This window comes from Hipposideros armiger, unplaced genomic scaffold (assembly GCF_001890085.2).
Source record: "Hipposideros armiger isolate ML-2016 unplaced genomic scaffold, ASM189008v1 scaffold_605, whole genome shotgun sequence".
In the NCBI taxonomy this organism is placed as follows: domain Eukaryota; kingdom Metazoa; phylum Chordata; class Mammalia; order Chiroptera; family Hipposideridae; genus Hipposideros; species Hipposideros armiger.
In genome coordinates this window covers 79250-91253 of record NW_017731955.1, presented here as the reverse complement: position 1 = coordinate 91253, position 12004 = coordinate 79250, and the positions used below count along the sequence as shown (strand labels likewise).

Here is a 12004-nt window from a genome sequence, read left to right as displayed (position 1 = left end):
GGGTGGGGTCACCGGCTGGAGGGGAGGTCACAGTAGTGACTTCCCTGCCCTTGTCTTCTTGGATCTCTACTTCCTGGGTTTCTTGGACACCCCCTATTCTGGAGTTTCTTTCTCTAGCTCCATCCTGACTCCTTTTTTAATGAAAGACCCAGGGCTGTGCCCTGGCCCTTCGCTGCTTCTCTCCTTTCCTCTGCTCGCTTCTCAACACACACACATACCCTCCTGGGGGGCCCATGTGCTCTGCTCCCAAGCCTCAGTTACCAATGCTGTGCCACAGACGGCTCCCAGACCTAGCTCTCTCCTCCAGAGATCCTGCTGCCTTCTGGATGTTTCCCTCTGGAGGGTCCACAGGCACCACAAAGCACAATACATCTAAGCCTCCTTTCATTCGTTTCATCTCGCTCATCATTCCTCCTCACATCCTGAAACTTGCTCCAGCCCCGTCTTAGGCTGCACCATCCACCAGCTGCTGAAACCAGAAATCGTGAGTCACTCTCACTCCTCCCTTGTCCCTCATTACCCACTCCCAGCTAGTCACTGTGTTCTAGCAATCATGTCCTGTCTAGGCTACCTCCTAAATGGGGCTCAGGTGCATTCCTACTGCCACTCCCCTGGTGCAGGCTGCAGCCCTAGTTCTGTGGCTATTATAGCAGCCTCCCCATGGTCTCCCTTTTTCCAGTCTTTGCACTCCTCTTTCATTCTTCACTCTCTGTCCAGAGGTGTTTTCTCAAATGCTAATCTGACCATGTGACTCCCTGCTTAAAACCCTTGAAGAAGGCATTATGGATGTTTGTTAAATTCAACCCCGTTCTTTGCATTCCAGTTAGTAATTTCATGGCTGTTCATTAACACACATGATGCCTACTCTAGCCAAACTTTGTACCAGAAGATTCTGAGGACACCAAGTTTGGATAGGGAGAGAGAACAGGACATACATGCATGGGTGGCGCCACTCGACTCCAAGCCAAGTTCCCCTAGATCACCTTGAGACACCCCATCTTTGGATGGTAATGGGCGCACTGCACTGGCATGTGCAGGGACGAGGTGTGATGTCTGAGTGCTGCCCCTGGAAGGCCTGTCCTGCAGTATAAAGAGCTGCCCAGGAGGTCCTGTGGGCAGCAGCTTGGTGGCTCCTGGCCAGGGAGGCTGTGGAGGGGCTTCCAGCTCACACCCTAGCTTCTGGGAACTCTCCATCCCTGACTTTGCCTTGGTCTTCTGTTTCCTTCTATCTTGGTGTCAATGGAGCTGGACTCTCAGCATCTCTGGCTTCCTGTACTGCTGAGGCGGGGTGGGGCAAGGAGAACCAGCATGACCCTTTGTCCCAGGCCTCGACAGGTACTTGGGTCATTCTCAGTTCCTGAGCTGGAGGGCCCAATGGAGTCCATGTGATCTTGGGGGTTGTGGGCCCAGGGGTTCAGGGTCCCGCATAGAGCCTTGCTACCTGAGGGTGTCTTCTTTTGCCCTCCGCAGCGAGGCTGTGTCCCTCCCACTTCTCTTCCTGTGATGACTGGAGATAGATCAGAAGTATGTGTAGAGACTTCTGACCAAGCCCAGATCTTGCTCCAGGAACGAAACCAGCTCAGCTGGGGTGGGTAGGGAAGGCTGGGGACTGGGAACCTCAGTCCCTCTGTTGTGACCCCTATGGGAGAGGGTGGATTTAGAGAGCTACTGAGCTGGGCTGGGGGTAGAGGAACAGAAGCCAGGGCTGGGTCCCAGGACTGTGTCCCACGACTGACACTTGGCTGAGGCGGGGCAGGTGAAGAGAGAAGAGGAAATAGGCTAGGATTTGTGGGAGAGGGTGGCTTTGACCTATCCCTAGCCTCTGGGGTTTTCCCCGCTCTCCCCCAAGCCAGCCAGCAAATTTCTTAATCTCACTGTCAGCCTTCCAAGAGGCCCTGCCTGCTGGGCTTATTCGAGGCAGAAGCAAAAATAGGTCACTGTTACTCCATTTCCAAGAACCCAGCCCCACTTCCAGGAAGGGGAAGCTGAGGCAAAATCTTTGGGGAGGCCTGGGGCTTAGAGGCAAAGCCCCAACACTCCCCACACCCACCTGGTCCAAAGGACTCACTTCCTTAGCCAGTCTCTGAAAGGTGACCTCAAATACCAACTCGAGTGGGCTGGGCACCGGCCAGGAAGGCCAGGCCTGGCAGCTCATTACCATGGGAGGGAGGGCAGTTTCTCTCCACCTTCCCTCCTCCTTCCTCCCTTGCCTTCTTCCTTACGAGCTCCTTTCCTCCACCGCCAGACTGAGCTCGGGCTGACGTCAGCACACACTGACAGACCTCACAGCTGCTTCAGGAGCCTATAACAGCGCCAAGAGGGAAGGTCCGGGAGCTGCCTCCAGCCATGCCACTTCTCAGGCTGGTCATCCTGGGCCTGCTCATGGCAGTGCCACCTGCCAGCTGTCAACAAGGTAGCATAGAAATAGGCCTGCAAGGCTGAGGTGAGGAGGGAGGGCTGGGCTCTGGCAACCCAGGTGTGGGTGGGGGGCCGTCTCCTGGCCTCCCTCACCACCCTTGATACCTATAGCTTGGAGCGGGGAGCAGGGACTTGGGAGGAACCACCAAAGGCAGAGACCTCAGAGCCAGGCTTCTGTCTGTGACTTGTTTTCCACGAGTGAGAAATGGGGCAGCAGGGGAAATGTTGTATCTAGGATTGGGGAGAGGAGTTGAGACCCGAGCTCTAGGAACAGGAATTTCCCTAGAGAAAGCTGGGTCCTGAGGACAGGGGTCAGGGGCTACAAGGAGGGTGGGAGTGGGACCTGAACCACTTGTGCCAGGGGAGGGGCAGAGCTGTCACTGGTTTACCTATGGCTTTGGCCTAAGTCCTTGTTTCAGTTTCCTGGGTTTTGGTAGGGGACAATGCCCCCGTGTGGCCCTTACCACGTACCTGAGCTCTTTGTTCAGTTCTGCCTCTGCCTTGCTGTGTGACCTTGAGCAAATCACTGCCTCTCTTTGAGACTCAGTTTTCTGATCCATAAAATGAGGACAATAAACCCGCTCTGCCCACCTCTCAGGGCGGCTGCCATGTCAAGGGTGTGGAAGGGCTTGACACCACACCCCAAAATCTGGTTTCTGCCCTGCATTGTGAGGCCACATCTGCAGCAAAAGTCTGGGGACTCTGCAGCAAAAGTCTGGGGACTCTGCAGGTGGGATTTGGGTTCAGGGGGGGGCTGGCAAAGATGCTTCCAGAGCATCCCCTCCGTTGCAGGTGTCCTGAGCGCTCATGCACATCTGCTTCAACTCTGTCTTCCAGTCTTGGAAGCCTTCTTGGAAATTGAAGATCAGAGGGGTTGAGTAACTTGTGTGGGTCACACAGCAGAGCACTAAAGGACAGGGCTCAGATCAACTCTCTTCTACCCCACACTCTGCCCCTTGCATTGTGTGCTCTCCCCAGACCCACATGGAAGAAGGAGCAGGGACTGTGGTCCCTGGTGTGTTTGGAGGGAGTTGGCTGCAGAGTTTGGAGAAAGCAGGGAGGGGTCTCCCAGGGCTTGAGCCCTAACTCGTGATCCTTGAGCAATTACTGACTTGAGGAAACAATGGGTCAGAACTATTGTTTCTTGAGGAAACAGTGAGTCCAAAACATTGCTTTTTGGCAAGTATGGAACTCAGGGTCACCACACTATGTATCTTCTGTTACTCAAGGAGAGAACAAAGATGTGACCTGGCCATAGGCCAGAGAGTTTTGAGACCCCTCTCTCCTTCCCAATATCTGCTAGGCTCAGAGAGAGCTCAGAGAAAAGGCAGGGCCTTCACTATTGCAGGAGAGAGCTTCAGGGTAGGCTGAAGGACTTTTGAGTGGGAGTGAGGCAGAATGAGGTTTTAAAAAAAAATATTTTATTGGGGAATTGTGGGAGGGGAACAGTGCTGGGGAATTGGGGGAAGGGGAACAGACAAGTTGCTGTCGTTTTGTTCTTCAGTCTAGTTGTGGAGGATGTTGCTTCACTGGCCCAAGTTGGCACCATCATTGCGCTCCTCCCCGGGTGAGGCAGATCAGTCGCTGGCTTCTGGACGGCTGATCACAGTGGCTGCTGGCCGCTCACGCTGGCTGCCGGCTATACACGGTAGCTTATGGCAGCCCACTGCAGCAGGGGACTGCAGCCTATGCCATCGCCGGCGACCCACGGCAGCCCAGCTCCAGGTTGAGCTGTTGTTCACCATCTTAGCTGTAGAGGGCAGTGTCACTGGCCCTCATATGTGGGATCCGAACCGGGGCCCTCTGGCATCCCAAGCCAGTTCTTAACCAGTGCGCCACTCGGCCGGCCCAGAATGAGGTTTTTGATGCCCAGCCTGGGCCCCTCAAAATACAGATGGCACTAGGAATGCAGGTGTATTCACCTGGAGGCAGGACTTCTCTGAAGCCTCCTGTTGGCCTCTGGCCCCTCCTGAGACCTGTACCTGCTGCTGCGTGGGTGTCTCCTGTAGGGCTCTCTCAGGCTCATGTAGAACAGTGATACCCAGAGAAAGAAGAACTCTTTGGGACTGCCTGTGGCTGAGGGCAGAGACTTCTGGAAAACTGAGGGTTAGAGGTGGCATCAAGGGTTAAGGGTCAAAAGGCAGAGACAGTACATGGATGGGCCTCTACCTGGTTTCTGGCCTAGTCCCCTGGGCACCCCAGCTGGAGGAGCTGAAAGGGCCCAGGTTTTGGAATTTCCTTTCTGGCCCCCAAGACCCAGAGGAGAGCCCCTCCGTGTTGCCTTTCAAAGGCGTCCCATCCCACCCTTCTCTCTGGGTACCCTGGCACCCCTAGCTGAGCAGCCTGGCCTGTCACGCTCCCACATCCTACCCTACCCGGCACCAGAGAAACCTCTTGTTACAGAACAGGCTCTTCCAGATGCCAACCTCGTCAGATCAGCTCTGGGCTGCCCCAGCTTGCTGGGAGCCAGAGAGCAGGGGAGCCACATCCTGTTGGCAGGACCTAGGCCAGCTGTCCCGGGGGCTGCCCTTTGGTCCCTGAGGCACAGGCACTCCCTGTGGGTCCCTGCATGTGACCCATGATGGGGTGGGGGTGGGGGCTCAGGCTGTCTGAACCTCAGAGAGAACATTCTTTCCTCTGCTCCTCACTCCTTCTTTGAATGCCTGTCTTCATTCCTCCAAACCATCATCCCTTTCTTAGGCTCAGTGGGGTTCAGATGGGTCGTCCTTCCCACCCCTGCCACCCCAGAATGTCTCCTCTGGCTCTGGCAGCTGGCTGGTGGCCTCCAACACAGGCCCCAGCCCTTGGGGTATGAGGCTGTCTCTCCTTTGTTCTATACTTGCTGCCCCCACTCTGGCCCAGCCTAAGGTAGCACTCCCTCGCTCCCGTCTTTCCAGGCCTGGGGAACCTGCAGCCCTGGATGCAAGGCCTTATCGCCATGGCTGTGTTCCTGGTCCTCGTGGCAATTGCCTTTGCTGTCAACCACTTCTGGTGCCAAGAAGAGCCGTGAGTGCTGCCTGGGGGCTCCGGGGGCTTGGGCCAGCACAGGCAGGGCAGCCGCAGAACCACTGTTACTGCTCCAGCAGCAGTGAGAAGGACCTAAGAAACCCTGAGTGCAGTCTTCTCACTGTACGGAAGGGACACTGAGGCCTGATGCCTTGGGGAATAGAGTGCTGGCTCGTTGGCTCTCAGGCCTGCCTCTCATGGCCCCACAGCTCTGGTGCTCACTCACTGTGAGGTTGGAGAAATGTCTTCTCTTCTTGGGACCTCAGTGTTTCTAGCTGCATAGTTGGGACAGCTGCCCAGCCTGTGATGGGGGCTGTGAAAAGGAAGGTCCCCATCCTTCCTCAGGGTCAGCTGCTGTGGCCACATGTAAGGGTACAGAGGGGCAGTGGGACAGACACAACCTTTGCACTCACACACTGGCTCCCATGCCAAAAAGGAAGGCAGACATGGAAGCCAACATCACAAGCGCAAGCACTTATGCTAAAGCAGAGCACAAAACACAGTGCAGGCCCGATCTGGTCGGGGTCAGGTGGGGGCTCGGGTGCGAGGGAGGATGGTGGGTGAGGTGGGGTGCGGTCAGAGAAAGCCTCCCATTAACCTTTTTCCTGAGGCCTGAAAAATGAGGAGCCAGTCTCAGGATAGGGTGGTGCTGGAAGGACAGACACTGCGGTCAGGGAAGAGTACACCTGGGCTCCTGAATTAGGGGCAGGGAACGGAGGTAGAGGCAGGTGGGCTAAAATCTGGCCTGCTCTGCACTTGCTGACCCTGGAGCAAGGCTGCCAGTGGCCTGGTACCTGGGTGCAAGCAGCAGCCCTGCATGGCCCACTGAGGGGACACAAGAACCTCATGGGTGGAGAGAGGGATGGAGACGTCCCAGATAAGATAACGAGGAAGGCAGGTCCTAGACCAAGCAGACCCTTGTGCACCAATGCCCCAAACTGCGGGCTTTCTCCTTAGTGCAGTAGGAACCCAGTGGAACTTTGTAAGCCGGGATGAGGTGCACCTGAGCAGGATCACTCTGGCTGCCCCATGGGTCAGGGGACAGTCTGCAGGTGAGGACAGCAATGCGGAGGCTGAGCATGAGGTCAGGAGAGAGTCTGGACAGCGGAGGCAACAGAGGGGATGGAGAGAGGAGACAGGTCTCAGCTGTCTAGGGGGCGGACCCCCCTGAGGGAGGGGGACAGCCGAGGGCAGAAGGGAGGACGGACAGAGAAATGTCCAGGCTTCTGACCTGACCACTCCCTGAGACACAGAACGCAAGAGGCAGATCTGGGACAAGTGCTGAATTTAACTGGGTACCTATTAAGTCTAAGAATCCTGTGGGATGTTCAAGGAAAGATGAGTAGTGGTGAGGGTCTCTGTGACCCTTGTGAGAGTATTTTCCGGGGAGGTGGCGGCAGAGGCCATGCTCAGTGGGTTTCAACATAAATAAGAGGTCAGGAGCTTTTTGTTGGAAATGACCCCAGCTCTGTCTTCAGTGGCTGTTGAGCACAGCTGGTCCTAATTTGCGGGTGGGGAGAGCCCTGTGGAAACCTGGGGCAGACACTGATCCTGCTGGGTCCGCTCTGGGGACTGAGCTGAGGCCAGCAGGAGAACAGCAGTGGGAGTCTGGGGGGACCCCAGTGTAAGGCCTCCAAGGGGACTTGAGGCCCCCACCTTGGAGCAGGGAGAAACCTGTGAGGCCCATGGGGAGGGGCCAGAATGAGGCGCAGACAGGGGCCCTTCAGGGGAGAGGGGCTTCTGACTTGTGAGAATCAGAGCCCAGAACAGGGCCTGACTGGACGATGGGGAGGAGGGAACCCAGAGAGCCCTACTGATGAGACCTGTCCACAGGGAGCCTATGAACATGGTCATGGCCATTGGAGACAAGGCAGATGGGATCCCGGTAGGAACGGAAGGAAACTACTCCTCGATGGCTGCCAGCTTCAGGTGAGGGGGCTGGTCGGTACAGGACTGACTGCCCTGTGCTTCAGGGGCCCACGGGACCTCAGGACCAGGTGCTTCTGAGGGGGGAGAGGGTGGAGAAGGACGGGGATTCATGTGGGGAAGGGCTCAGTGAAAAGAGAGGTTTTATTGAGGGAACGGCTAGTGGGTGATAGTGGATGATGGGTGGGTGATGAGGGTTTATTGAGGGAACGGCTAGTGGGTGAAAGCCTGCAGTTTGTGAGGACTGCAGGCTCCATGAGGACATGAAACCTCAGTTTGGGGAGAGGGCCCAGGAAGGGGATGGGGACATGGTTGGGGGAGGGGCTTGGTGGGTGGATTGGGACTCATAGGGAGGGGTGTTGTGGGGGAAAAGGACTTAAGGAGGGAAGGGGACTCTGATGGGATGTGTGGAGGAGCTCAGTGGGGGGAGAGGGATCAGTAAGGGAAGGGAGCTCAGTGGAGAAGGGAGGTGGGGTTCAGAGAGGTGGTGCTGAGAGGCCTCCAGTCTCAGGTGCACATGATCAGATGTGGTCAGGGGAACCCCCGCTTCTGGGATTCAAATGTTTATTCTGAAAGATACTGTCCTCACAAGTGCAGGATGGGGCAGGGAGCAGGGATGGGATAAAAGGTGCCATGACCCCTGTCATCCTCTTTCAGGTCCAATGAGCATGAGAATGCCTATGAGAATGTTCCCGAGGAGGAGGGCAGGGTCCGGAGCACCCCCATGTAACCCCCCTTGCCTGTGGCCTCCAGTGTTGATCCAGGGCACCTGTGATCAATGCCACTCCTTCTCTGTGCAAGAATCTTCAGTAGAGGGCCGACTCCTCCAACCCCACGCCACCCTCCCCTCCCTTGAATTGTCCCAGCCAAGGTCAGAACTCAGACTGTGTCCAGGCTGGGGTTCGGCTGTGGTCCTGCGTTCTCCCACCCAATTCAATTCAGAAGGCCATGCTGAAGGAGACAGTCAGAGCAGCACCTCACATCCTGCCTCACATTTCCTCCCCGAACTGTGGAAATGGCCCTTATTTCTGTGAAATAAAGACTTTTTGTACTGCTGATGCTGAGGCTCCCGGGGCTCAGAAACAGCCCCTCAGGCCTCCATCCAGCCCCATCTTGCTTTCTGAATCATGACAACCACCTTCCAAAGCTGCTGGCATGGTGGCTTTGGAGGATTGTCCAGGAAGCCATCTCTGGGAGTCCCCATGGGCCAGGGAACTCACACCCACTCCACCCTTATTCGAGGCAGCACCAATCTCCTCCATCCTTGCCTCCAAGTTACTGCCTGGCATTGCGGTGGGTTTATTCCCTTCTCATCCATCTAGCTCTATCCCCCTCCCCGTGGCCTCTCTGGGCTTTTGAGCCTAGAAAGCGCCAGGAAAGGGTCTTGGGCTAGGACTGAGGAACCCAGATTTGGCTTGCTGTGTGACTTTGGGAGAGTCACCATCCTCTCTGAGCTCAGCTTCCCCCTGTGGAGGGTTTGGCCAGCCTCACCACAGAGCTTCAGTAGAATCGTCCTCACTGATGCCAGTGACCCCCAGTCCTGTGCGGGGCTGGAGTCAGGGAACGGGGTCCCCGTGGGAAGGAAGCAGGAAGGAGATGAGAGAAGAGACGTGACTCAGGGCTGGCAGACCCTGGAGGCCTGTCCCCGCCGTGACTGTTGTTCTTCCAGGAACAGCCCCTGTCTCTGTGTGGGTGACAACCCAAGACAGGCTCACCCAGGAGCACTCCCAGGTGCAGAGGAGTGGGGCTAAAGGGTAGGAGGCAGTCCACCTTGTCCCCAACATCTTCCTCTGCAACCTGTCCCAACCTGTCCCAGCCCTGTCACTTCACCATTACAGCCATTCCTTTGCTGTTCTAAGGCTTTACACAAATACCCCTGAGGGAGACCCCTCTGCAATCCGAATTACCCCTTCTCTCCTCCCTGGGGTCTAGTCCGCAGCCTGCCTCAGTGGAAAGAGCCCCGAGTAGAAGCATGGCAGGCTCTTTGCCTCAGGCCTACCCTTCCCCTGCTGTGTAACACGGGGCAAGTGTCCTCCCCTCTCTGAGCTTCAGCTCAGTGAATCGCGGCTGAAGCTCTTGTGATGCCCACTCTAGGCTTTTACTTACATGGGCTGATGCCTCCTCACCCACCTTTGCTAGCTGAAACTCTGCAAATTTCTTTTTCTTGGCCGAGTCAAGGTTCCTCTTTCTCTAGAAAGTCTTCCTTGATTAGAGGGCAGAGCCAGGGGACCGGCCAGCCCAGCCTCTCACTTATTGAAGGAGAGATGGAGGTTCCTAGAGGGCCTCTGCTGAGGTACAAATACCCCCGTCTTCCTCTCCAGCCTCTTGGTCTGGGCCTTTTGGCTGCCTGGATCTAACTCTCCTTGCGTGAAGCTACGTTCCTTCCCACGGCTGCCCCCACCTGTCCCTGAGGAGTGGGGGTAGGTTCAAGTCTGGCCCCTCATCAGCCCGCCTGCTTGAAGGCAGAGCTACCATTCCTCTGTCGTCCTGCACGGGGTGAAGCCAGTCTTCGCCTGTGAGGTTTTACCAGCAGGGGCCCGCAGCAGCTGCTGTCCTACCCCGGTTTCTGGGGCCTCCTTAGCCCCCTCCCCGTGCTGGCAGGACCAAAATGGTGGGAACGCTGGGGTCCTCGCAGGTGCTGGGCTGGCACTGCCCTTCCTCCCCCCACCCCATATTCCTGCCCTGACTGGGGGCAGAGGGCACGAAGCTGCGGGCCCCAGGACGGCCCAAGCCCACAATCCTTATCGCCAGCTCCCACCTGCCGGTCTGGTCAGATGCGGGAGGGAAAGGAGGCTGGGTCAGGGCCAGGGCGGCGCTTAATGACCCACCCGGGGCCTAATCTCAGACTGGCAGCCGCTGAGTGGCTCAGGTTCGCTCTGGAGGAGGCTGATAACGCACCAGCTGGGCCCCCCACCATCTATCGGGGCTGCACAGCCAGTCCCGAGGGGGCGGCGCTCGGGGTGCCTGGGGAGCGGGAGCCTCTGGGCTGGGGCGGGGCGGGAGGTGAGCTCTCCACCCCAAGCCGGGGATGGGGTTGGGGGAGGGGCGATTCTGAGCTCCTAGAGTGACAGACGACGGGGAGGGCCCCCGCCCGCGGAGAGGTGAGCTGGGCCCGCAGAAACCCCCAAATGGCCGGTGCTCCTTCACGCCTTCCGGCTTCCTCCCCACCCTTTGTCCTCGCTTAGGACCTCCCCACTCTGTCCCGCTCTGCTTTCGGGCTCTCCCAGCCTTTATGTATTTCCGATCTCTGTCACTCTGTCTCCAAGTGCGTCTCTTGGCCTCTGTTTTTATCTCCATCTCCTTGCCTCTGTTCCATCTCCCTCTTCTCTCTCGACGTGAGCTGAGTTTTCACCGTCCCCTCTTTCATCTTGCATCCTTTCTCTATTTCCACCTGGCTTTCCCCGTTGGCCCTTCACCTGCTCTCCGCACCTGTCTGAACTACCCTGACGCCGCCCTTGGCCAGGAAAGTCTTCATCCCTCCATCTGCTCACTGAGCAGAACGCTTAGATTGCCCAGGCGTTGGCTCTAGGACCAGGAGGTTCTCTTACTGCTATAGGACATTCTTGTTCCTTTCTTTTTCCTCTCCTATCTAAAATGTGTGAATTTCACAGGATTACATTGTAGGTTACACCCAAACTCAGGCACTGAAGGCTCCACCCAGGAACTACAGAGTTGAAGGTAGATTGCAGCACAGCTTACTTCAGTTAGACTTGAAGAGGAACTTCCAGACTGGAGTTGATTTTTTAAAAAGGCTGTGGAGTTCTACCTTGAGTGTCACTTGTTGAAGGACAGAGTGCCAGGTGATCAAGATGATTTTCATGATTACTTCACTCATTCTCACAGTATTATGAGCAGAAATATTGCTTACTTATTGTGCTCCAAGGAGCCATCAGATTGGGACTACTGCTGGGCAGAGTCTCCTCCAGCCCAGGGTAGAGGTAGGGTGGAGGGTGCAGAGTGTCATTGGGATGGGGGTGTGACCCAAGTCACACGCACTTTGCCCTATCCCTGTGGACCAGCCTCACACGTGAGTCGGATGACTGGAGCCATCAGATTTGCTCTGGGACGAGGGCAGGAGGCAACTGCCTCCCTTCCAGCTCTGGCCTGGGGCCTGGACCCCCCCAGCTCAGCTTTCCTCCCCGTTTTCAGTTCCTGGAAGTACACACAGTAGCCAAGAGTTTGATCTTGAGAATTGTGCAAACTCTGGTTCAAATTCTAGCTGTGTTCCTCACTATTTGTGGGACCATTCAGACACTCTATTCGCTTGTCAGTAAAATTGGTTGTCATGTCTTCCCTGCAGGGCTGCTGGTAGGAAAGAGATAACGTATGTTATAATCGCACCTGAGTCTTGCCAGAATGCCCTGTAGGCTGAGCTGGTCATTTCCTCCGGAAAGCTCCTCCGGATTACGTGGTTCCTCTGGGCTACTCTAGTCATTTCTGCATTCATCTCACCTTGTTGTCTATGTCCAGCTGCAGCTCCGGCCTGGAAATTCCTCAAGGGCAGGCATGGGGTCACTTCCCTCTCTGTGTCACCAGCCCCCAGAACAGGGATAGACTCAGGGGGAGGGATGCCCTAAGGGTGGTGAAGAGACCTAAAGGAAGGGTCTTAACTTCAGTCCCCTGTCCAGCTGTAAGTCTGTCTTCACCTGTCAGC

The 12004-nt window shown here is 56.4% G+C and overlaps 1 protein-coding gene across 1 annotated transcript; it reads left to right on the top strand.

Moving 5' to 3' along the window:
* Window positions 1-2180: 2180 nt before the first annotated feature.
* Window positions 2181-8406, top strand: PDZK1IP1 (PDZK1 interacting protein 1). The gene is made up of 4 exons (XM_019624739.1): window positions 2181-2413; window positions 5316-5424; window positions 7258-7353; window positions 8008-8406. The coding sequence occupies exons 1-4, from the start codon at window positions 2347-2349 to the stop codon at window positions 8078-8080; spliced, it is 345 nt and encodes a 114-aa protein (XP_019480284.1). The 5' UTR covers window positions 2181-2346; the 3' UTR covers window positions 8081-8406.
* Window positions 8407-12004: the final 3598 nt, after the last annotated feature.

Bases quoted from the DNA above. Each gene is read 5' to 3' on its own strand.
- PDZK1IP1 (XM_019624739.1), top strand. From the start codon at position 2,347: ATGCCACTTCTCAGGCTGGTCATCCTGGGCCTGCTCATGGCAGTGCCA. The intron at 2,414-5,315 runs GTAGCATAGAAA...CCGTCTTTCCAG, and splicing joins ACCTGCCAGCTGTCAACAAG to GCCTGGGGAACCTGCAGCCC. The intron at 5,425-7,257 runs GTGAGTGCTGCC...ACCTGTCCACAG, and splicing joins TTCTGGTGCCAAGAAGAGCC to GGAGCCTATGAACATGGTCA.